Source organism: Hippoglossus hippoglossus, chromosome 20 (assembly GCF_009819705.1).
Source record: "Hippoglossus hippoglossus isolate fHipHip1 chromosome 20, fHipHip1.pri, whole genome shotgun sequence".
Taxonomy (NCBI): Eukaryota; Metazoa; Chordata; class Actinopteri; order Pleuronectiformes; family Pleuronectidae; genus Hippoglossus; species Hippoglossus hippoglossus.
In genome coordinates this window covers 10037470-10057765 of record NC_047170.1, presented here as the reverse complement: position 1 = coordinate 10057765, position 20296 = coordinate 10037470, and the positions used below count along the sequence as shown (strand labels likewise).

Below are 20296 nucleotides of genomic sequence, written 5' to 3'. Positions count from 1 at the left end.
GTTAGTTTAAATTACCCACAAAATTTCCAGTTTATTCCCGTTAATTCCCGTTAATTCCCGTATATTCCCGTTAATTCCCATGGAAAGTTTCCAACTTTGAATATTCCCGGAATTTTGCAACCCTAGTTGTAATGCTCTGCAGGTTTGTTTTGTATGATTGTGTTTCTGTGTCTGGATTCACAAAGTCGGGAAATTGTATTCAAAAGTTTAAAAATATATTATATATAAAAAAGGGGTCAGATCATTGTTGTCTTATTAATAAGTTGATAGGATTCTCATGATGATTGGAATGTGAGCAAATCAGAAAGATGGAATAAACAAACCTTTTTATGGCTCTGATTTTGAAATCTTGGACAGGCATTTGAAAATGTTACCATTTCATGTGGACCAAGGTCAGATACTGAATCTCCAGTTCCAATAGCACATTTTAAATCAATACAAAAGTTTTCATGAAATCTAGGACCAGTATTATTTCATGGCAGTGGTTATACTTTGAAAAAGGAATAGGAAGTAAGGAGACATACACTTGTCAATCAGAGTGCGCATATGCTGATGTGATCCATTTTCTTCCAATATCTCGTAACTTTGACTAAACTGCAGTGCACAAGGTTAAATGTGGCTAATCCAGTGAGTTCCGCTGTTTCTCTCCAACAAAACCTCAAATCAGAAGAAAACATAAAAACCTCCCGAGGCCTTAGAAGGGATTTGTACTAATGTACGGCTTGTTTTTAGGGCACATTGATGGATAAACCTCCTGTATCAGTAGTGGAGGCAGTCATGGGCGTATTGTCACATTCGGGATCATTAGTGTTGTGTGTCTTATCGGAGCTGAGAGCTTGCTGACTCAGAGTACAGAGCTCTGTCTGGAGGGATTGGAGGGCACGATGTTAAACAGAGGCTCGGAGCTGCTGCTGTCGAGAAGCAAACGAAGCGACCACAGGGCTCGGACCAAACGGCTGACTCAGTTTGTGTGATAGTGACACTGATGTACATATGTGCACATGTTCAGGGACATGTGTGTGTAGAATGAGGCTGTCCCTGACCTCCTGTTAAGAGTCTTTTTTGGGTATTTTTGTATGGGGTTGCCATTTTTATGTTTCTGGGTTTATATCTCATTCTTTAATTTATAATTTTAAAGGATTGCTGTTTTGTTTTAAAACGTCCTACTTTTGTTTCTTATATTTTATTTTCTATGACATTTTTGCGAGTGCAACTTTTATCTCCCAAATTAAAGAGACACAATGAATCGGGTGCAAGTTTGTTTACTTTTCTCCGTCTCCCAGCCTGTCGTGATGTAAACAGACATCCTGTCGGTGCAGCCGTTGTTCTGAGGACGCTGTTTATGAGGCTGTGTGTGCTGCCAGATGCTTCACTGTAATTGAAAGGAAACCGTCTGGACTGTTCCTCTTCCTCCTGCTGCTGCTGGCACTTTAGAAATGTTTGTACTAAGTGAAGCTTTACTGGTTCGTTTATTTACCCACTTTTTTCTTCGGCTTAAGACGTGCTATTTATTTCACTAACATTAATCCCTGTATTGAAAGTGCCTTTTGCAAAGTAGAATTTTCAGTTTTTTAAAGAAACAGATAATTTTCCGACTTCTTTTGTGTAAGTGGAGTTTGAGTGCTGGGAGATGTCAGAGCCTTGAGAGGACAGTACATTATTCTCAACTCGGGGGCAGCATCCTTTGAAAGCTTCATTTAAAGAATGATTGCAGCACAGCGGCGCAAATAGAATCTCACGTTTCAGGGGCTCCTTCAAATGCGGCCGACAAATGTGTCCTTTCGTCCCTCAAAAACAAAGGCCCCAACTGGTGGATCCTTCCTGGCCCAAGCTATCCCATGATTTGTTGCAGTACGGTGACAAAACACTGGGCTACTGGAAACACTGGAAATGTTGGAGGAACTTATGGATTCAATATATATCAGCTGAAGGATTGTTAGATTACAAACAAGGCTGTGCCCAGGTCTCACCTCCAACAGGACGAGCCACATATTGTCTGTCAGGAGGAGAAGGTCACTGAGTTCTCTACCAGGCTGGAGACAGAGGACGAGTGTCTGTAGCACCGAGGCAGAGACACAGAAACGGTGTCAAACTGAAAGGATAAGAGAGGATGTTCTCCTGATCCACTGGTTGCAAGGTGAGCAGGATGCCCTCCATCAGGAACTGGGGGCATGAAATCGTACCTGGAGGAATTGACGTTAACTAAACTCAGCCAAGCTCAAAGCCGAGGGTGAGATCAGTCAGGCTGTTGATTTTGTAGGCTTTAGTGGTAGTGTTGGAATCATCTCTAAACTAAAGCAAACAGACGATTTCCAAGATTTCAATTTACCGCTCACCATAGTGAGTGTGTGATTTCACTGTCCCATCGCCCAACATAAAGTGCTGGCTTAGGAAATTGTTAATTCATTTAACCATCAGCCACTGTCAGATACCAAAGAGGCCCTCGTAGACGATGGCCACCACTGATGTCTGTTGGTTACCATGGTGATAATGAGCAATATCCTCCTCCATCTCCCTGCGTGGCACGTGATGTAGACCAAAGGTGAGATGATGGTCATGGCAAAGAAAAAGGGATGAATGTACTAGAATGAGACACACGCACACCTTCCATCTGTAATGACGGGCAGCCGTGTCATTCAGGGACGGCAAATGGCAAACGTATCATTCTGTTGTGGGAAGAATTATCCTGATACCTCGTCGTCAGAGGTTTCTTTGTCTGCATATTTGTGCATCAGCTTCCCTGTGTGTGTGTGTTTATACGTGTGTGTGCTACCGTACCTGCCCACCCGTCTGTCTCGTGTCTGTGAGACAGCTCACTTTCTTTGACAACAGTCCTTCTGTGTCGACATTGTCCTGAGCTGCTGCAGGTAATTTCTCGATCTATTGTCCCCTTCCACACTGCCATCGACGATAATTCAGCTCTAACCAAGCGAGAACGGTACAGCTCCATCGAACACCGCCTCAGTCGAGAATGAGACAACTCTGAGAGTGAAGGACGGCTGGAGCGTGTAATGGTCTGGGGACATGTTATCCCGTAAACTGTGACTGGGAGAAGTGGGATGGACATGGAGACATTAAATCCAATGTACTATAAGTGGACGAACTCCTCACACACCTTCGGGCTGCGTGTGTGAGGTGCTGCTGCTGTTAAGGCAGCGTTTCTGTGATTAGATGTGCAGAAAAACATCAAACATTGTCTTTTCTTGTTGAATTACAGCTTGTCACTGCACATCAAAGTGAAGCGATGTCACAGTTTGTGATTGCTGGCTCACGGGCTCTGCACTAAAACGTCACACAGCTTTGACAAACAGCGGCTCATCTCACAGTAAAGCTGAAATAGTAGAACATGTGTGACAGCTGGCTGTCTTCCTGCGACTGTCAAGGGAATAAAAGAAATTCCTCTTTGATTTTCTATTTTGTTTGCTCGGCCTTGGTTGAACTCATTGAACACTTTCTGAAATAACTTAAGTGCATTGCTGTTATTTTCAAAATATGTGTATTTACACTTGGTGGGGAGTCTGTGGGTGTAATGGCAAGCAGTGTTACAGTTTGCTGTGGACTCTTTGAAGCCTGACTCGCACCAATCCACCGGGAAGACTCTGACCAGCTCTGTGCATTCAGCCAGGGACACGCAGCCCGTCCAACAGGAGCAGGACACTGGAGAGCAGATTAATGTCGGCGGCGAGCAGACGAGCCAAGGATGGAAGTCACGGCTGTTTGGTTGTGCTTGTGTCAGCGGCAGGAGCCAGAGCACTGGAACAAGGCCGAGGTGTGGGCTGGGTTTTGTTTAGACTCTGGTCAGTGAATGGAAATGAGCTGAAGTGATGACGAGCGGTGGAACCAAAGACGAGGTGCTCTTGTGTTTTGTCAGGATAGAAGTGTACGTGGAGCCTGGTCAGTCAGAGGTCTCCCTTCCCTTTTACAGCAGCATTATATTCTACCTCAGTGGTCAGTTAAAACCCTCTCCCATGCTGCCTGACAGTTTGTCTTCTTAATCACGACAGAGCCCACTCTTCATTTTTACAGCTGGACTGATGAGAAGGCCACAATAAACGGGGGAACCACAGGGGAGATATCTAACAAGAGTTAATGGGCCACACAGGGAATATGTGGTTTTAAGGGGGGGGTGTTGTAACTTAAATCTTCTTCTTTGGCCTTTCACCATCTTCTCTCCCCCACCCCGCTGTTCAAGAAGCCCTGTCTAAGAATCATTACCACAAAAATTGCCATTTTGGGCAGTGGTGAAGGAAGAACTCAAACTATTTACATAAAAGTAAGTCAAAATAGTACCACATTAACTTTTCTACTTGAGTAAAAGTCACTTGCTTTAAAGATACTAAAGTAAGAGTACTTGCAGAAGGTAGTCCTACTTGCTTATGTAACTGTTTATTAAGTATTGTTTATACTACAGACTTTCCTATTAATAAAGAATGCTGCAGCTTCTGAAAACATGATACATAATATGAATTAATAGCTAAGTCTTGGCGGTTTCCTCTTCCGAAGCCATTTCAGCTGTTTTTTTCACCAGTGATGCTGCTACAGGGGGAGGCGGAGTCTAATAATACCTACCTGCTTGGATCAATTCCCCGCTCGCAATTGATTACTTAAAAAAAAAGGGAAAAAAAGAAATGTGAACATGTAAAGAGATGCAGTGGAGCAGAAAGTACAGTTATATGTGGTGCGATGGTTGTCAATCTTTTGCACATCAGGTACCCTTCAACTCACAAATTAGACCACAGGCCCACATTTGCCAAATGTTTTACTGTCAGATGTTTTATTACAGAAAGTTTTATTCTGTCAGTGTGATGACATTATACAAAAAAAAAAATGTACTTTGTTATATCCCACCACTGACTTTAAGTCTCATGTCCCTTTGCTCTAACTTGAGATTTGGGGGGTTTCTTTGAAAAAGATTCTTGCACAAATATTGCGCTAACTCACCAGATACTTGGCCTGAGTGAGCTACAAAGAAAACATGGTGATGCTTTCATCCGATGAGAATATTCCTGTTCCAAGTGTCGGAGAGTGATTTGTTTTGAAAGGCAAGAGGGGAATTATCATTGTCATTTCCCTTGAACTGTCACTTACTTTTGTTTTCCTTTTATGCACAATTGGGAGCGACACCAAGTCGATGAAACCAAACAATTGCAATTCACAAGACGCCAAAACAGAGTCGGGAGCGCAAAGAGGGGTTTAGTGGCATTGTTCGCACTGTAACCTACTTTTAATGTGGCAACCGTGCAAAGAAGAGTGTGTAGCTACATTATTACACAGTATGATAGGGGCAGGATGTTTGAAGGCTGTTATCTGACGGGTTCATTTGTCTTTGTCTCGCAGAAAGCAGTGTTCACGACGGAAGCAACGACAACGATGGCAGCATCTGCGGCAGTGACTCCGCCTTCTACAAACAGAGTGAAGGTGAGAGATGTGCTGGTGAACGGGCAGTGTTTTAAGGCAGCGCTGGGTGATGGGGGATTTCAGCTGCGTTGGGTTTGCCATATTGATTTTTTTTTTTTCAGCAATTGTCCCTTTTTTTTCATCTTGCTAAAAGGTTGAGCTTTTATGTTTATTGCCCGATAATAGTTGCCTCAACAAATAGACACCGCGCTGTAAATGGCGCGAGCGTGAGAGGGAATCTCATCAGTGTTACACAACAATAAAACTAATTGCAAACACGCAGAGGAGAAAGCTCTCTTCTCAACATTAAACTGCACACACACAATCACAGGAACATAAATGCACACACAGCCTCCTACACACCATAAACACTCTTAACCACACAAACAAATATTCAAGTTGAAAAGCTCCTATATAATGATAAAGCTTATTTTATTTATTTTTCAGAAATTATGAGTTGTTCATGCAATGATCAAGATGTGTCATTTAGATAATGGCAGCTCTTCAGAGGCCCACAAACAAACTCTGTTTACATCACGTTGTTGTGTTGAAATGGATCAAACCAACACAAACCTTTTTCTGTCGCTAATGGTTTTAATGCTAAAGGACATAAATCACCATTTTGATTTGAGGGTCGAATTCATTCCTTTAATGCACATTTGAACAGGTGCATGAAAACAAATCAAATTAAAGCAGTTTGTATAATGCCAAAGTTGGCGCCAGTTAATAAAAATTACAATTCACCATGCTGCCATGGATATATTCTTTAATGAAAGCTCACAATTTTCACAATAAAGCATCATCAAGGTCATGCAGCTCTGGTTCCAACAAAATGTTTGAAAGCAACCCTTCTTTTCCTTGATTAAGACGAGACGTCATAAAACACGAGGGCAAAAAGTCCCAGATCCCGACGGATTTGTAAAGTCATTTGGAATTATCCTCAGGGAACTATGAATGTCTGGACGAGGTTTCATGGTAATTCATCCAGTATTTGTTGAGACATTACCACAGAGCTTTGCTCCGAGCACCAATAAACTGCGACAGTTTGCAGGATTGACATTTTATGGTATGATAAAAAGACCATATAGATAGAGGTCAGCATATGTGTCACAGAGGTGCATGTGCACGTCTCACAGATGTTTGAAGATGCTGTATGTGTGTGTGATAACAGGACACAGTATGGCAGAGACGCTCACAGTCGCCCTGCGTGTCGCTGAGGAGGCTATAGAAGAGGCCATCGCTAAGGCGGAGGAGTTCGGTGACAGCTTGGTGAGAATCCCTCTGTTCTTCTTCCTCTCTGATTTCCCTTCCTCTCTTTTCTATCCCCCCGTTCTCTGCCATTGCCTCTTCATTCTCTTACCCTCCTGTCAGTCACAGTGGGATGGAGTCGTGGTTTTGGCACAGACCCCTTCCTGGTAATCACTCGCTTTGAACTGAATATATTTTTATGTGTGTGTGTATGTAGGAGAAGCAGAATGAGGCTCGGTATCTGCGGGACCACAGAGAGGAGCTCATAGAGGAACTTGCTACAACCATTGTGCAAAAAGTAGGTTGAGTAAGAGTGAGTTTTATTTTTACATGTCAACTTACTTTTCCCCTTTTATATGAAAGAATAAATGTAGTTAACCTTGTTTTTCAAATGCAAATGCACTCTGGAATGTAGCTCACTTCACTTTGACTGGTGGATCAGGAGAGCGGTGTATTGTTTGATTTAATTGCTTTTCAGTTTCATTTATCATTTGTTGGCCATCAGGTCTTTGAAAGTGAGATAAAAAATGTATTATTTTCTCTACTTTAAGTGTTTAGGTGCACATCACATGAAAATGGAAATGAAAACTGGATTAATGCATTTAGTTTCATGATTTAACATTATTCATGATTAAGTGTAAAATGCTGTTGCAGAATTACATTTTAATTAGTCTAATTTGCATTTATTATAAAAATGTTTTATGCAAACGAAGCCCGTCTATCCGTACATACCTCACGGCTCATTTTGTCTTATTTCACCCTCTTCTTCTTCTTTTCCTCTCAGATCATCCAGAGGAGGAAGCATTCAGAGATGCAGACAGAGTATGACTTTGTCTGGCCTCAGCCTCTGATCCAGCCCAGTGACCTGCCCTCTCCTTCTCAACCTCACACCTCTTCACAAGGACCACAGGACCCCCTCAAATCCTCCAACTCTCTCTGGGTCAGTGTGCACATCCACTCTAACCCTACAAATGGCAACTAACTATATAAAGCTGGCATCAGTTGGTGCAAACTGCTGATGTTTGACCAGAAGGATTTGGTCTTTGATGATGCAGTTTGTGGTTTGTCAGCCAATGACTCTGTGTGTTTTCCAGGTTTTAAAAGCACAGGAATGTTTTGCTCAGCAGGAAATGACTTGAACTTTTCAGTCCCAACGGCCACATGCGTTAATGTGGTCTCGATTTGGCCTCTTTATTTGCCTGGTGTCCTCTGTGCTCATGACCTCCACCTGTAATTAATCCTTGTGCAAAGCTGTAAATACCTCCTGGATTAAGTTGAATATTTAGATGAATATTTGATGTCATGGACTCAGATACAGATAAAAATTACAACTTTGGAGAATTAATTTGTTTGGATTTGGTGTTTGCGGCTTTTATTGATCTTAATAAGGAGGAAAAACAATGAGACAGTACAAAAGATCCACAGGTGTCAGGCCACACTGGCCTCCAGAAGAAAGAAAAGAGAAGCTCAGATCACACAGAGTGTATGACATTACTCTACTACACACCATTAAGTGTTTACACAGAAAATCACTGTAGGCCAATATATACGCTATATTGATGTTTAAAATCTATTGCTTTATACAGTATATAACCTTTAAGCAAATAAAAATCTAAGCATAAAAAGTATCTATCAGATCTGATTGATACCTGAAGAGTCAGAGGAAAAGCCGAATGCAGTTTAACTTGCATTGTTTCACTAAAGTTTGAAGGGGAATTATACACAAAACAGCAACAACACACATGTTACACAGCCTCATAAGACTGCATACTCACATCAGCATTTTACACACACACCTGACTGTGGTTCACACCACTTGTCAGCAGGGACCGTTGGAGATTTGTCATCGTCCCGTATGAGAGAAGCATCAAAGCGGCGCTCCCCGGGCCTCGCCATTCAGTTTCCCGCCGCTTCACTCAGCGCAGATCAAAGTCCTGTGAAATACGTCGGGATTCTCCTCAACTGCCCCACGGGACCGGCTCTGTTTATCAGCTCTATGCAAACACACTCAATGAGACTCATTGATGCAAATACTCAAATCCGTGCTGCGCATCCTACCCACTGAAAGAATTCACATTTCTTCTGCGCTCCACTAGAAACTTCAGTCTATGCCTGAACATACATTGGCACTTTTATTTTTCTAATCAAAGCTTCCTTCATATACACAAATTCAAATTAAATGTAAGTGTGAGTTTATGCACATGTGCAACTTTTGAATCCACCCGTACAAACCCTTTCATTTTCAGTAGAGAAGCCTCTAAATCGACATCCCAATGTTTAACCAAGTTTCAGGATGGTATTCAGTTTTTTTTAGAATAGTGTATCTACACAAACACCAACTGTACAAAGTTGCTCCGGCAAGAAAACTTCATCCAAAACCTAGAATATCCCCTCATTGATCGGAGGATGAGTCAAAGAGACATTTATGGTTGTAGAAGAGAGATGAAGAGATTTGTAGAGCTTCTCCTGGCTGACTACTTATTGAGTTGTTTTCTAGCTCCATCTGCTGATGAGAGTTTGAACTCACAGCTCTACTATCTACTACTATATCTGTCTCTGGATACTCTGCCACTGCAGTATTTGTCTGAGTGGAGCTTTTCTGACTGAAAATCCATCTGAGGGGCCTGTGGATTTAAGTGAGACACGGCCCAAAATTATAAAGAAGGCAATGTTGCGTCTCCTTTTCACTGTTTTTGAAAAAGAATATTCATTTTAACAGTTGGATTAAATCAGTGTGTTGCTGTGTGTGGGGTTGTAGAGGTCGCGGTCAGCGTTTTCCCTCACCAGTGACGACTCCCCAGAGAAGGGCCCAGAGGAGGAGGGAGCCGGAGCAGGTGGTGACTTGCACGAGTACGCGTCTCTGAAGCGGGAGCCCAAGGCCACGTCCCTACCCAGCTGGAAGAGCGTTGATCGCCTGGACAACTCCAGTAAATAAAGTTTACATTTGATTTCTCCTGCTGCCGATGTTGTTGCAGTAACGTATTCCTTGTGGGTCATATTTACTGTTTCCCCCTGACCATGCATTTCATCCAACCTCTACTTTTCAATAACTGGATGTTGTAGCTTTCATTTTCATTTAGATTGTTTCTCTAATGCCAAACATTGCATCCCCTAAAGCTCTTTTTAATAAGCACAGGTGGAAATATGTCACATTTTAAAAGTGTTTATGCTCATCCAGGTGCATCTTCAGTGCTCCAGAGCCCAGACGGTAACTGGATCGCCCTGCACAGTTCTCAGCTGTCTCGGCCCAGCCTGCTGACCAAGAGGAAGAGCCTGGTGTTCAGCGTGTTGGAGAAGGAGTCCGGCGTCGTCTCGGCGTACGATGAGATGGGCTCCGACTCCGAGGAGGACAACGAAGGCGGCTGGGGCGCGGCGTTGAGACAGTTCAGACGCAAGCTGTCCGACGAGACTTACTACACGGACTCGCAGCACGACCCGGAGTGGACGTACACCCAGCACATTCCCATCACGTCGCCGTCCTCCGGCCAGTACACCAACACAGAGACTCTCAACTCAGACTCAGAGGCTTCGTCTGTGCTGTCCGCGTGTTCTCGTAAACCACCTCATAACTTGTTGAGGAAGAAAGGACCGGCGGATACACACCTGCACCCTCATCACCAGCCCCTGTACCACCAACACCTGCACCAGAACGTCTCGCCGTACCCTCTGCACTCAGAGGCACTGGATGTGAACTTTAACCCCAAGGTGATTTGGATTTACTTTATAAGTTTGAATAACTCTTTACTACAAGTACTGATATAGACATTTTCAAAAGTTTTCACCAGAGCATCACTGCAAAAGGTTTTTGAGGTTTATTGATAGTGAGTACTAAGCCTCTATAGCTGATTCTTTAGCCCCATGGACTCAAGAAGTCGATAATCTAAATTCATAATGTCCAGGTACATCAGAAACAAGCACGTAAAGACAGGGAGATGGGAGGCTTCTAATGCTGGCAACCAAAATGTACTCAGTATGTACTTGGTGATATAGTAATATATTATTATGTATAACTTTACCCATAATTAATACTGATGCATCACTATTAAAGTCATTTTGTTCAATTGGGCCATAAGATCAATGATTAATGTGGTAGGAAGGAATAAAAAACATTTGTAAGTTCTGATTTCTATTTATTATATTGTACTTTTTTCCCTCTAAATTGTAGCAGAGTAGAAATAGAAAGTACCATAACATCAAATGGAAATACGGGGCAGCACTGTGTATTGTGCATATGTGCTCAGCTACTTTTGCACCACTGTTCCCAGGTGATGGGAGACAGCAGCGAGGCCGAGGAGCGGCAGATCGACCCGGTCAGAAGGTCACGACGACGACGGAAAAGCAAGAGGGAGTCGTCAACAGAGCAGAGCAAACCTGGAGGCCAGAGCCACGCACAGTCCATCTACCCCTTAGTACAGGTGAATGAAATGTAGTTTAATATTGTTGGTATTTCAAATCCTGTAAGTTTTCCCATTTGAGGGCAGCAAATAAAAGTTATTTGTATGGCAACTTTTTTCTATCTGTGATGTGTATATTTCATGGTTAATGTTTATTTTCCTTTCTTGCCTTGTGTCCTTGTGTTTCTCTCTTAATTCAAGGAGAACAGTGGTTTCCTGCTCAACGCCCTGCTGAAGAGGGGTCTGAGTGAGGAGCAGCAAGCACCAGACAATATGCCTACAGCCCCGGCTGCACTGGACACCTTCAGACTAGATGCCATGACACCAGAGCCCGAGGACTTGGACACAGTGGCCCCAAATTCAGCGGCCCTGAGCCCCCCACAGCCCCACTCTCTATCTCCAGGGTCCCAGCACCCGGCCAGTGGCTCAGGGCCCGGAGACCTGGAAGAGGAGCTACGATTCCGACTCAGTCAGATGGTCAAACGTGCCAACAGCAAAGACGACAGCTCGGCTGGAGAGGAGTGGCCCGCAGACAGACAGGCGGACAAACAAAGAGAGAAGAAGAGGCTGAAAGACGCAGACAGGGAACGGCAGAGGGCGAGTGAGAGATTGAGAGAGAAAGCGAGTGAAACGGTGGAACAGGTGAACGGACAAGAGATGAAAAGGAGTGAGAGACTAATAAAGAGTCCCTCGGTGAGAGAGAGGAGGTTGGAGAAGGGAGTGGAGTGTGTGGAGGAGAGTGTAGACGACCAGGAACAAACGAGAGGAGACAAAAGAGAAGCAAACAGACAAAGTAAGAAACAACATAAGAGAGATGGGGAGAAGGAGGCCGCACAGAAAGGAGGAAGAAGGAGTGGTTCAAGTGCAAGTTCACCTGCTGTTACACCTTCTTCCCAGGAGGGGGCGCTGTCAGACAACCAGGTGAGGAGGAGTAAAGAAAGAAGCATCTGTTTCCACTGTTTATCATCAGCTTTTATCTCTGCTCTGCTCTGTTCGTCCGTCTGTCTGCAGTTTGATTAATTTCTCTTCTTCCCACCTTCCTCTCCCATCCATTTGTTTAACAATCACTGCTGTGTGCTTCTCTTCTTCTTTTTCGCTGGTGTGTGTCTGTGTGTGCGTCAGGAGGGACAGAACGACTCGGAGCAACAGCAGCTCTCCTCTCTCTTGCAGCAGGTGAGATATAGGTGAGACAGTGAAGGCGCACTGTGATATGTGCAGGAGGCCGTGCTCGATAACAACTATGGCAACGCAGCCACAGTCACTTAATGCATTCTAATATATTTATCCCTCCCTGAAACGCACAGGCATACTGGTTGTGTGCGTGTGTCTAACTGGGTCAAAGGTTGTTTGTGCATGTGTTATATTTCAGTTCAGCTGTTAGTAGATTTTGCTGAAGCTTTTCTAAAATACTATTGGTCTCTTCACAGCTTTGTATGAATTACACAGGAAGTCACCTATCATCAAAGAGCTGCAGACTTTATTTCTTACCATTAATAAAAACCTATGATCTTTTGGTTAAAAGCAGAGCTGCAGTATTGATATTTTCACATAGTGGACATAATGGGCAAGTCCAACCTCACACAAAGTCAGACAGAGAGGTTCACGCATTCATTTGTGAGCTCACCTCCTGTACTGGTGCTACATCTGAGGCGTGTTGGTCGATGCTGGTCACGTGCCAGACTCATAAGAGCTCCTGTGAGTAATGCTTGTCTCTTACCAATGTGTATGACACAGGTGTAGGTCTATTTCTGCTGGTTTTCACAGCTCCCTTGTCGAACCTGCCAGGGCGGCTCGTTTTGATGTGAACAGTAGAAAATGTGACATGAGAGTCATACTTTTGGCTTTTGAGACATTATTTTGTGTACATCAGATTTGTTCAGGATTTCACATTTAGAATTCCACTTTTACGTGGAGAATAATTGGCATGGCAATTTTACTTTTGCTTGTTTGCAGGACTAGGTGGAAATTACTAAACCAATTTCCTTCAAATTTATGGAGGTTTGGGTCATGACCCAAGACTGAACTCATTAAATGTTGATGTGGACCCAGATACAGAATTCTTTCATTTTTTAACATTCAACATTAATAGATCTTATATATGTTTAAAAGAAAGCTTTCATGTGTGTGCAAGTTGGCGCCAAACCCCCCAAAAATCCAGATCTAAAGTGGTTTACACTGGAATTTAGATTTAACTCGACATGAAAAAAAAAAATAATAATCTGAGTTCCTTCTCTCTATTTGAACTTTCTAAAATACCTTTCATAACAAGTGTTACCATTGCCAATAATAGGGGCTTTAAAAATCTTAACATTTCTTACTTGCTTTAAAACTGTGCCCCATACTCTACTTCCCATTATAAAAGTTTTTAAACCTGCCCCTGCTCTTAACTATTAGGTTAATTACTGAACTTTAGATATCCTCCATATTCCAAAGTGACATCCTTTCTTACAATATATTTCTGTGGAACAAAACTACGAGTTAATGTTTCAGCATCGTGAGCAGTGGGGCATCAGGGTGTTTGATCTGTATCTGCGATGGCCTGGTTCTTTAGAGTGGATGACAATGTCAGACCCTCACCAAAGATCCATTTCTCCATCGACCAACCCCATGTCAATATCTCCCAGCATCCATCTCTGCGTCTCCGTCTTTGTAACATCACTGAACGGTTAATTAAAAAAAAAAGCTAAGAGGTTTGGTCCTCAGCCTCATGTCTGTCTGTACTGAGGCTTGTCTTTACCAACGCTCTGCCCCTCGTGTCTCTCTCTCATCCCTGTACCTGCCTCTCCCATCAACCGGGTGATACTCAGACCGTCTGTGTTGCTGAGAGGGATCAATATGCCTCCGAGACCACAGACAAAGCTTGACATCTGTCTCTCTTTACTACGACATCTCGTCTGCTTCCTCTGTGTTCAGAAGTAAACAACATATTTCCTTACAAAGAAGGCATGTTCCCCACTGAATTTAGATTCGTTACAGAATTTGAAAACAAGCTGCTCTTGGTAACCTGAACACAGTAAACACAAGGAAAGATGTTTATCTATCTGCCAAAGGACGACATGGCTCGTTCACATACATATTTTTGGTGAGGGGCTTAGATGGACATGGATATTGGCTTTAATTTGAAATTGATTGCTGTTAGAAAATTTGGCAGATGATGATAGTTTTAATTCATCTCCTCATCTTCATAAGTCACTTTTTGCACCATCTGAGCTCAAACACCCATTGCTCTCGTCTTAAAACTTTCACTAGTTAACTCTTTTTCCTCATTTTTCACCAGCTCTTTTCGTGGTGCAACAGTATTGTGTATGTTTCACACTGCACAATCTTCTTTCACACACAGAACATGAGGTTGAGACGCTGATACTCTAATGATAAAGTCCCAGTCATGATTGCATGTTATCATCACACTACAATAAGTCCTTTGTGGTTTTATTCATTTTATATATGTGCTCCCCATTTTCTCTCATCTATTTCTTCTTTAAACTTTTTGCCTTTCAGAGTGTACCGTATACTGACAGTATGTGTATGTGTTTCTGAAGCAGAAGTACTCGGCGGCGTCTCTCTGCAGCATCACCACAGAGGTGCTGAAGGTTTTGAATGCCACAGAGGAGCTGATTGGTGAGGCGGGAGGTGAGAGCTACACCCCGTCCGAGTCCATGAGTGCTTCTCCGATCTCCAACTGCTCTGAGACCCGGCGGCTAGACCAGAGGCTGACCAAGATGGAGGAAAATGTAAGTCAGTCAACAGCTACAGTCCAATTATTAAATTTTGCCATCAAGTGTCGCAGGGAACTAACAGTCCGGGTTATCTCTCCTTCATGAAGGTGTACCTCGCTGCTGGTGCTGTGTATGGCCTAGAGGGGGCGCTAGGGGACCTAGAGCAGTGTGCCCGCAGTATTAGCAGTGATACCACAGACACAGATCTGGCTTTCCTTGAAGACCAGGTCGCCACTGCAGCCGCTCAGGTCCAGCAGTCTGAAATACAGGTACTGCAGGAGTGTTTTCAACCAAGGTTTTATATCACAAAATTAGGGAGTGGACATCTGAGGGTTAAAGTAATGACATAGTTGATAATTATTTAAAACTTTTTTCATAGTACCTCTTGTGCATTTTCCCCAGACTAAAATAAAGATTGTAAGAATAATTGCATGAATCATTTTGCAATTGGTTGTTTTTGTTGAGTGAAGCCTTCTTCTCCTTTTTAAAGATCTCAAACATTGAGGCCAGAATTTCAGCCCTGAAAACAGCTGGTTTGAACGTGACCGTCTGCAATCGCTTCTCCAAGTACAAGCCACCACAGGCGAAGGTATCACACTGCCCTTCAAGAACATATAGCAACTCTAAACCAGGAGCAGGGTGTTTGTGGTGTATAATACAGATTCTCTCGTTACAGCCTCAAACTCTGGATACATCACGCCATCAAAGACGGAAGCTTCCAGCGCCTCCTCTGAAAGGTACCACACAAGTTGATTTAAATTACAGCATGTTTAAGCAGAGACAAAGTAAATAAAATGTAAACAATGAGGGACATTTTGATGGGACTAGAGACTGTAGATTATTGATAATAAATCAAGGCCATTAGATAGTATAATTATAAATTTATGTATTCTTTTTTCAAGTTGGATTTCTATGCCTTCTGGTGTCTGCTAAATTGTTTCAGAGGTTTCCGACCAAATACTGATTGATATCTATTAACATGGGGAAAGAAAATATCCTCATCACTCTATAGTTGATCTAATGATGTATATAAATGCGGCAGGTGTCTACTGCTGTGATGTCCTGCTGCACACATCAGGTTAAGCAAAAGTGAATTGAGTCTGCTCACCTGTGCTGACTGACACAGATTATCACATCAATCCATACTCTCGTAACCAGAGTGAGTGAGAGAGACAGAAACATGGAGAGGGACACAGACGAAGGGACACTCATTCACCTTTAGTTAATGTCACACATTTTGCGCTTTGTCCTGAGAGAAGAGATCGACGGCTGAATGGATGCAGAAGTGAATACATCTGCTGGAAAGGGAACTGAAAAGCTCCATTAGATGTTAAGCATTCAAAATGGAAAACACACAGTGCAGGAGGATAAGGCAGATTTTTTTCTTTTAATCAACCAACAAGAAATCTTTTCCTTTTTTATGTCGGTGAATGGTCGTTTTCTTTTTGTCTTATTTTTTTCTTCACCCGCATTCCACACAATAGATCTGATTCAGGTTGGGGGGGGGTTTAGAGTTCTTCATGGCTGCAAAGACAGGACGCAGTATAATGGGGTAAAGCCAGTGACCAAGACATGTAGTCGTGTCATTGATTTCAGCTTAGAGTGTCCTTTTTTATCAATCTATCATAACGTCTACGTCCAGGAAGACTGTTCATCTGAAACATATGTCACTGACAATTTGTCTTTTATTTCTGGACATGTCTCCTTTTGAATACCACCTTTTTCCATACTGTTTTTTTTGTGTGTTTTAGAAAAGTTGGAGCCAGAGCAACAGGTGAAAGTGTTTCGGCCATAGTGACGGTTGGCAGCACAACGAGTCCCTCAGGGCCAACTCAGAGCCCCAGTGACGGGGGCCATTCTCATCCAGTGCCTTGACCCAGCGTCCGCCTCCAGCTCCGAGCCAAGCAGGGACCAACACCTGCCCTGTGGGACCCCACCAACCACTGTACCGCGTCAATGGAGACACTTCGCAGGAGACGCGACTGGCTCTTTCAACTTTTTCCATGTTCTCCTCATGGCCGCCAACGTAAAGCGTCGTCAAGCAAGGTTTGACTCAACAGTCAGTATCTCTGCCTTAAAATCTGCAAACACTCCTCGTGACCCAACTCCAAAAGAATATCTGTACAGGCGAAGAAAAAAAGAAAACATGTCCTATCTGTTTGCAAGAGTATTGTGATTTAATGTGAAATGAAGAAATCTTTCAAAGACTTTCTGTGATTCAACGTCTGAAGAAGAGGCGGAGCCGTGTTTAACACTGCATCTTCTCTCTCACCAAATGAAAGGAATTTTTTTATTGTATTATTTAAGAGCAAATTTTGGATGATTGTCAGTTTATACACACACACACACAGTAATTATGATCATTGTAGCACATTTGGCTTTTTATAAATAAATGAATTTCCCAGAAAATAGTGTTTATAATTATTCGAATAGTGCATCTAATTTAAATGCTTATTTCTTGCAGAGAGATAAATAAGAGGTTTGATACCACTCTGTTTGTATGCTAAATGTAAAGAAAATACAGTAGAGCCAGGTGCTGGTTAGTTGGCTTGAGCATCTTAAACATGGGGAAAGGCATTTTCTAACAGAAAAACTGCCTTCTAACACGTTGAAAACTCAATATGAGTAGCACTAACAGTTGTGAACCATAGACTGTATATGAAGACGGACGACGTGTCACTTCCTCCCACTATCCAGAAATGAAGCCAAAATATCTATGAACGTTGCCATCTTGCACATTTGGAGCCAGAATCTGCGCTATAGCGATAGGATGGAGCCACAGTAGTGAGATTCTACCAGTACACATGCTCGACTAATCGTGAGTCTGTCAATCATGACGTTTCACCCTGTTTTTCTATCGCATCAACTAATTATAGCCAAACTAAAAGGAAAAGGTATTCTTGTACATTAAAAAGTGTGGTAATAACTACAGAATGATACAAACTGTATTTGGACTTTTTAAAGTGGTCCATGTCCATCTATTTACATGGAGGAGGCAGGGTTTATGACCTATACTGCAGCCAGCCACCAGGTGGTGACCGAGACGCTTTGGCTTCACTTCTGGCTAGCAGTCATGTCGTTCAGCTTTGTGCCGGACAGCTAAGCAATTAGCTAAAAGTTGCTATACAGTATTAGGTAACATAAATAATTAGAGGCACTTTAAACTGAACAAAAAGGCTGATGCATACTTACAAACTAACCAGCTTCTGGTGTTAGCTTCATATTTAACATATAGACATGTGAGAGGTATCGTCCTTTTCATGTAACTCACGTAAATTATTCCTAGAATAAATATGAACTGCAATAATGTTTTTGGAAAGTGCTCTCCCATTGAATTCAAAATAGAAATATTCGTAAGACACAGTATAACCCTCCACAGGTCTAACAGTCAGGTTGGAGTATTTCTGATTTCCTCAGTGCAGTATTCTTCAACCCAAAGTCATTTTCTTGTCATCTTCGTTTACTTTCAAACATTGTGGCCTTTTTGTTTGAACATCATGTTTTCCCTTTGCTGGGTCATATCCAAACTTTTTTGTTGCATTCAGCATAATCCTGTAAAGATTTTTACATAATGAGGCCTGATGGGCTATACGACAAATGCCATGAAACCATGATTTTGTTACAAACAATTTATTTTTGTACTTACTGAACGTTTTTATGCAATACCGCTGAAATAAGTACTATTGCAAATTAAAGGCTTTATTCTCTCCTCAAAGGAGCCCTCCTCAGTCAGTCCCATCATGCGTGGTGACTCAAAGTGCTTTCTGTGTGTGTCTGCATTTACCATTTGATATTCTGCCAGTAATGACGATGGTAAATGCTGCAAAAACACCGGCAGCAATAGTCATTTTAGGAGCGGCGAGTACGGTTCATACTGTGTTTGTACCTCTTAAACACTAGATTTGAGAATACTGCCTTACGTTTCTGGGGTTGTTTTGCTTTTACTCCTTCGCCACTTCCATTAGTTAGAATATCAGTTAGCCATGCACACAGTTGTCAAGGTTTTTACTTTGGCAAACAGCTCAAGCGCATGGTCGGTTCACCTGCTGGGCTGCTTGAACTAAAAGGTGTGATGACCTCCTGTATGAATGCTCTGCCCTGTCTATTGACCTTTTCATTCCAGTTCTTTCAAATCTCTGGTTTTTGCACATTGATCCTGTACTTTTGTAAACCTTGTTCTCCAGAGGTGTCGGTGTAAAATAAAGAAAAGCATGTTTCTGGATTTATCAAATGGATGTAAAATTCCCCATAAGAAGCACAGCCACAAAGGGTCCAATCATCAGTGTCCTGTATTTTTCTAATGTAAAAAAAAAAAAAAGAATAGTACTTCATGAGTTTAATATATGTATATGTGTGAAAAGATGGATATGATATAGACTGTGTGTATTGATCAATCATAGTTGACCAATCTTTCTGGTGTTCTGTGCAAGGGACTGCTGCGTATACATGTCATGACTGGATTCACACAGAAAGATATATACTTTTGTTCCTGTTTAATCCGGTTTGAAAGACTATGAAGAGGTTCACTGTGCACAGCTCCACTTTTACGTGCAATCCATATGACATGTCGGGGAAACTTAATGTGCAAAAAATACAGATTCTCTATGTGCCACAGTACTCTGAGAAAATATGTATATGAAATGAATAAAATTTGAAAACTTAAAGCATCTTTTGAAAGTGTTCTTTGTGCACTGCAATACAGGACGATAACACAATAACATCCCTTTTTTATTAAGAATACATTTATGTACAAATAGATTTGAAGCAGGATTTAACGTCAACCAATGTCTCAGAACAGACACCAGAGAGAAATACAGAGTAATATTAATCAAGATATTTTTTAAAGACACTCCGAGGGGGGAGGACATGCTGCCATGGTAACCAATCCCTGTCTTCTCCGTCCAGCACTTTAGAGGTTCTCCTCGTTTCAGATGCTGTTGAGGAGCAGCGCCAGCGTCCTGACGACAGGCTACATCCTGTGCCTTCTCCTCCCCAAGCGCCAGACACAAATACATACAGTTATATACAACCAAAACAAGCAGATACAATGTACAAGTACACATACATGTAAAAGCTTTACGTTAAATTTAGAAATGTCAGTATTAACTTCAGTTCAGTTGATCCAGAGCATGTGACAATGTTAAAAACCAAAGGATGATCCAAAATGTTATGTTTATTTACCTTCTCATCATCATGTTACATTTTAGATTGAATTGAATATTTTCACACCTGTCTGCACAGCACAGAGTTCACGTACAATGAGGTGAAGGTGATAATTTGATCTCCAGTTTCAAACCACAAGAGAAAACCATACAAGGGCCCTAAGGACATTCATTCACCCTGCTTCATGAAGAGATTAGGTTTAAATCTTAAGCCCATAAAATATATATGTCAACAAAAACACAGGGGCAGTTCAGAGGGAATGTTTTAAAGGGATATTTAATTTCCTGTAGTCCACTTGATTCGTCTCCAGAAATGGCTCAAGGCCACTTTTACCAGAGGTTGTTAGATACTCTGTAGTGGAATGTGGGTAAAACATTC

The 20296-nt window shown here is 42.2% G+C and overlaps 1 protein-coding gene and 1 long non-coding RNA gene across 7 annotated transcripts in view; both read left to right on the top strand.

The window, feature by feature from the left end:
• Positions 1–17490, top strand: part of myrip (myosin VIIA and Rab interacting protein) — a 109075-nt gene extending 91585 nt beyond the window's left edge. The window contains exons 5-18 of one of the 6 annotated variants that reach the window (XM_034572669.1): positions 5338–5418; positions 6569–6666; positions 6863–6943; positions 7430–7585; positions 9404–9572; positions 9824–10350; positions 10911–11060; positions 11241–11960; positions 12162–12212; positions 14582–14770; positions 14863–15024; positions 15246–15344; positions 15432–15492; positions 16512–17490. In XM_034572669.1, coding sequence (XP_034428560.1) covers positions 5338–5418; positions 6569–6666; positions 6863–6943; positions 7430–7585; positions 9404–9572; positions 9824–10350; positions 10911–11060; positions 11241–11960; positions 12162–12212; positions 14582–14770; positions 14863–15024; positions 15246–15344; positions 15432–15492; positions 16512–16630 — 2663 coding nt within the window. In that variant the 3' untranslated portion in view covers positions 16631–17490. Of the gene's footprint in view, positions 1–5337; positions 5419–6568; positions 6667–6862; positions 6944–7429; positions 7586–9403; positions 9573–9823; positions 10351–10886; positions 11061–11240; positions 11961–12161; positions 12213–14578; positions 14771–14862; positions 15025–15245; positions 15345–15431; positions 15493–16506 lie in introns of all 6 variants that reach the window. The other 5 variants (XM_034572674.1, XM_034572668.1, XM_034572673.1 and 2 more) reach the window with 5 other exon arrangements.
• A 55-nt stretch (positions 17491–17545) lies between these two features.
• LOC117754036 lies at positions 17546–19422 on the top strand. The gene is made up of 2 exons (XR_004612347.1): positions 17546–17577; positions 17910–19422. It is a non-coding gene; the product is annotated as an uncharacterized LOC117754036 (long non-coding RNA).
• Positions 19423–20296: the final 874 nt, after the last annotated feature.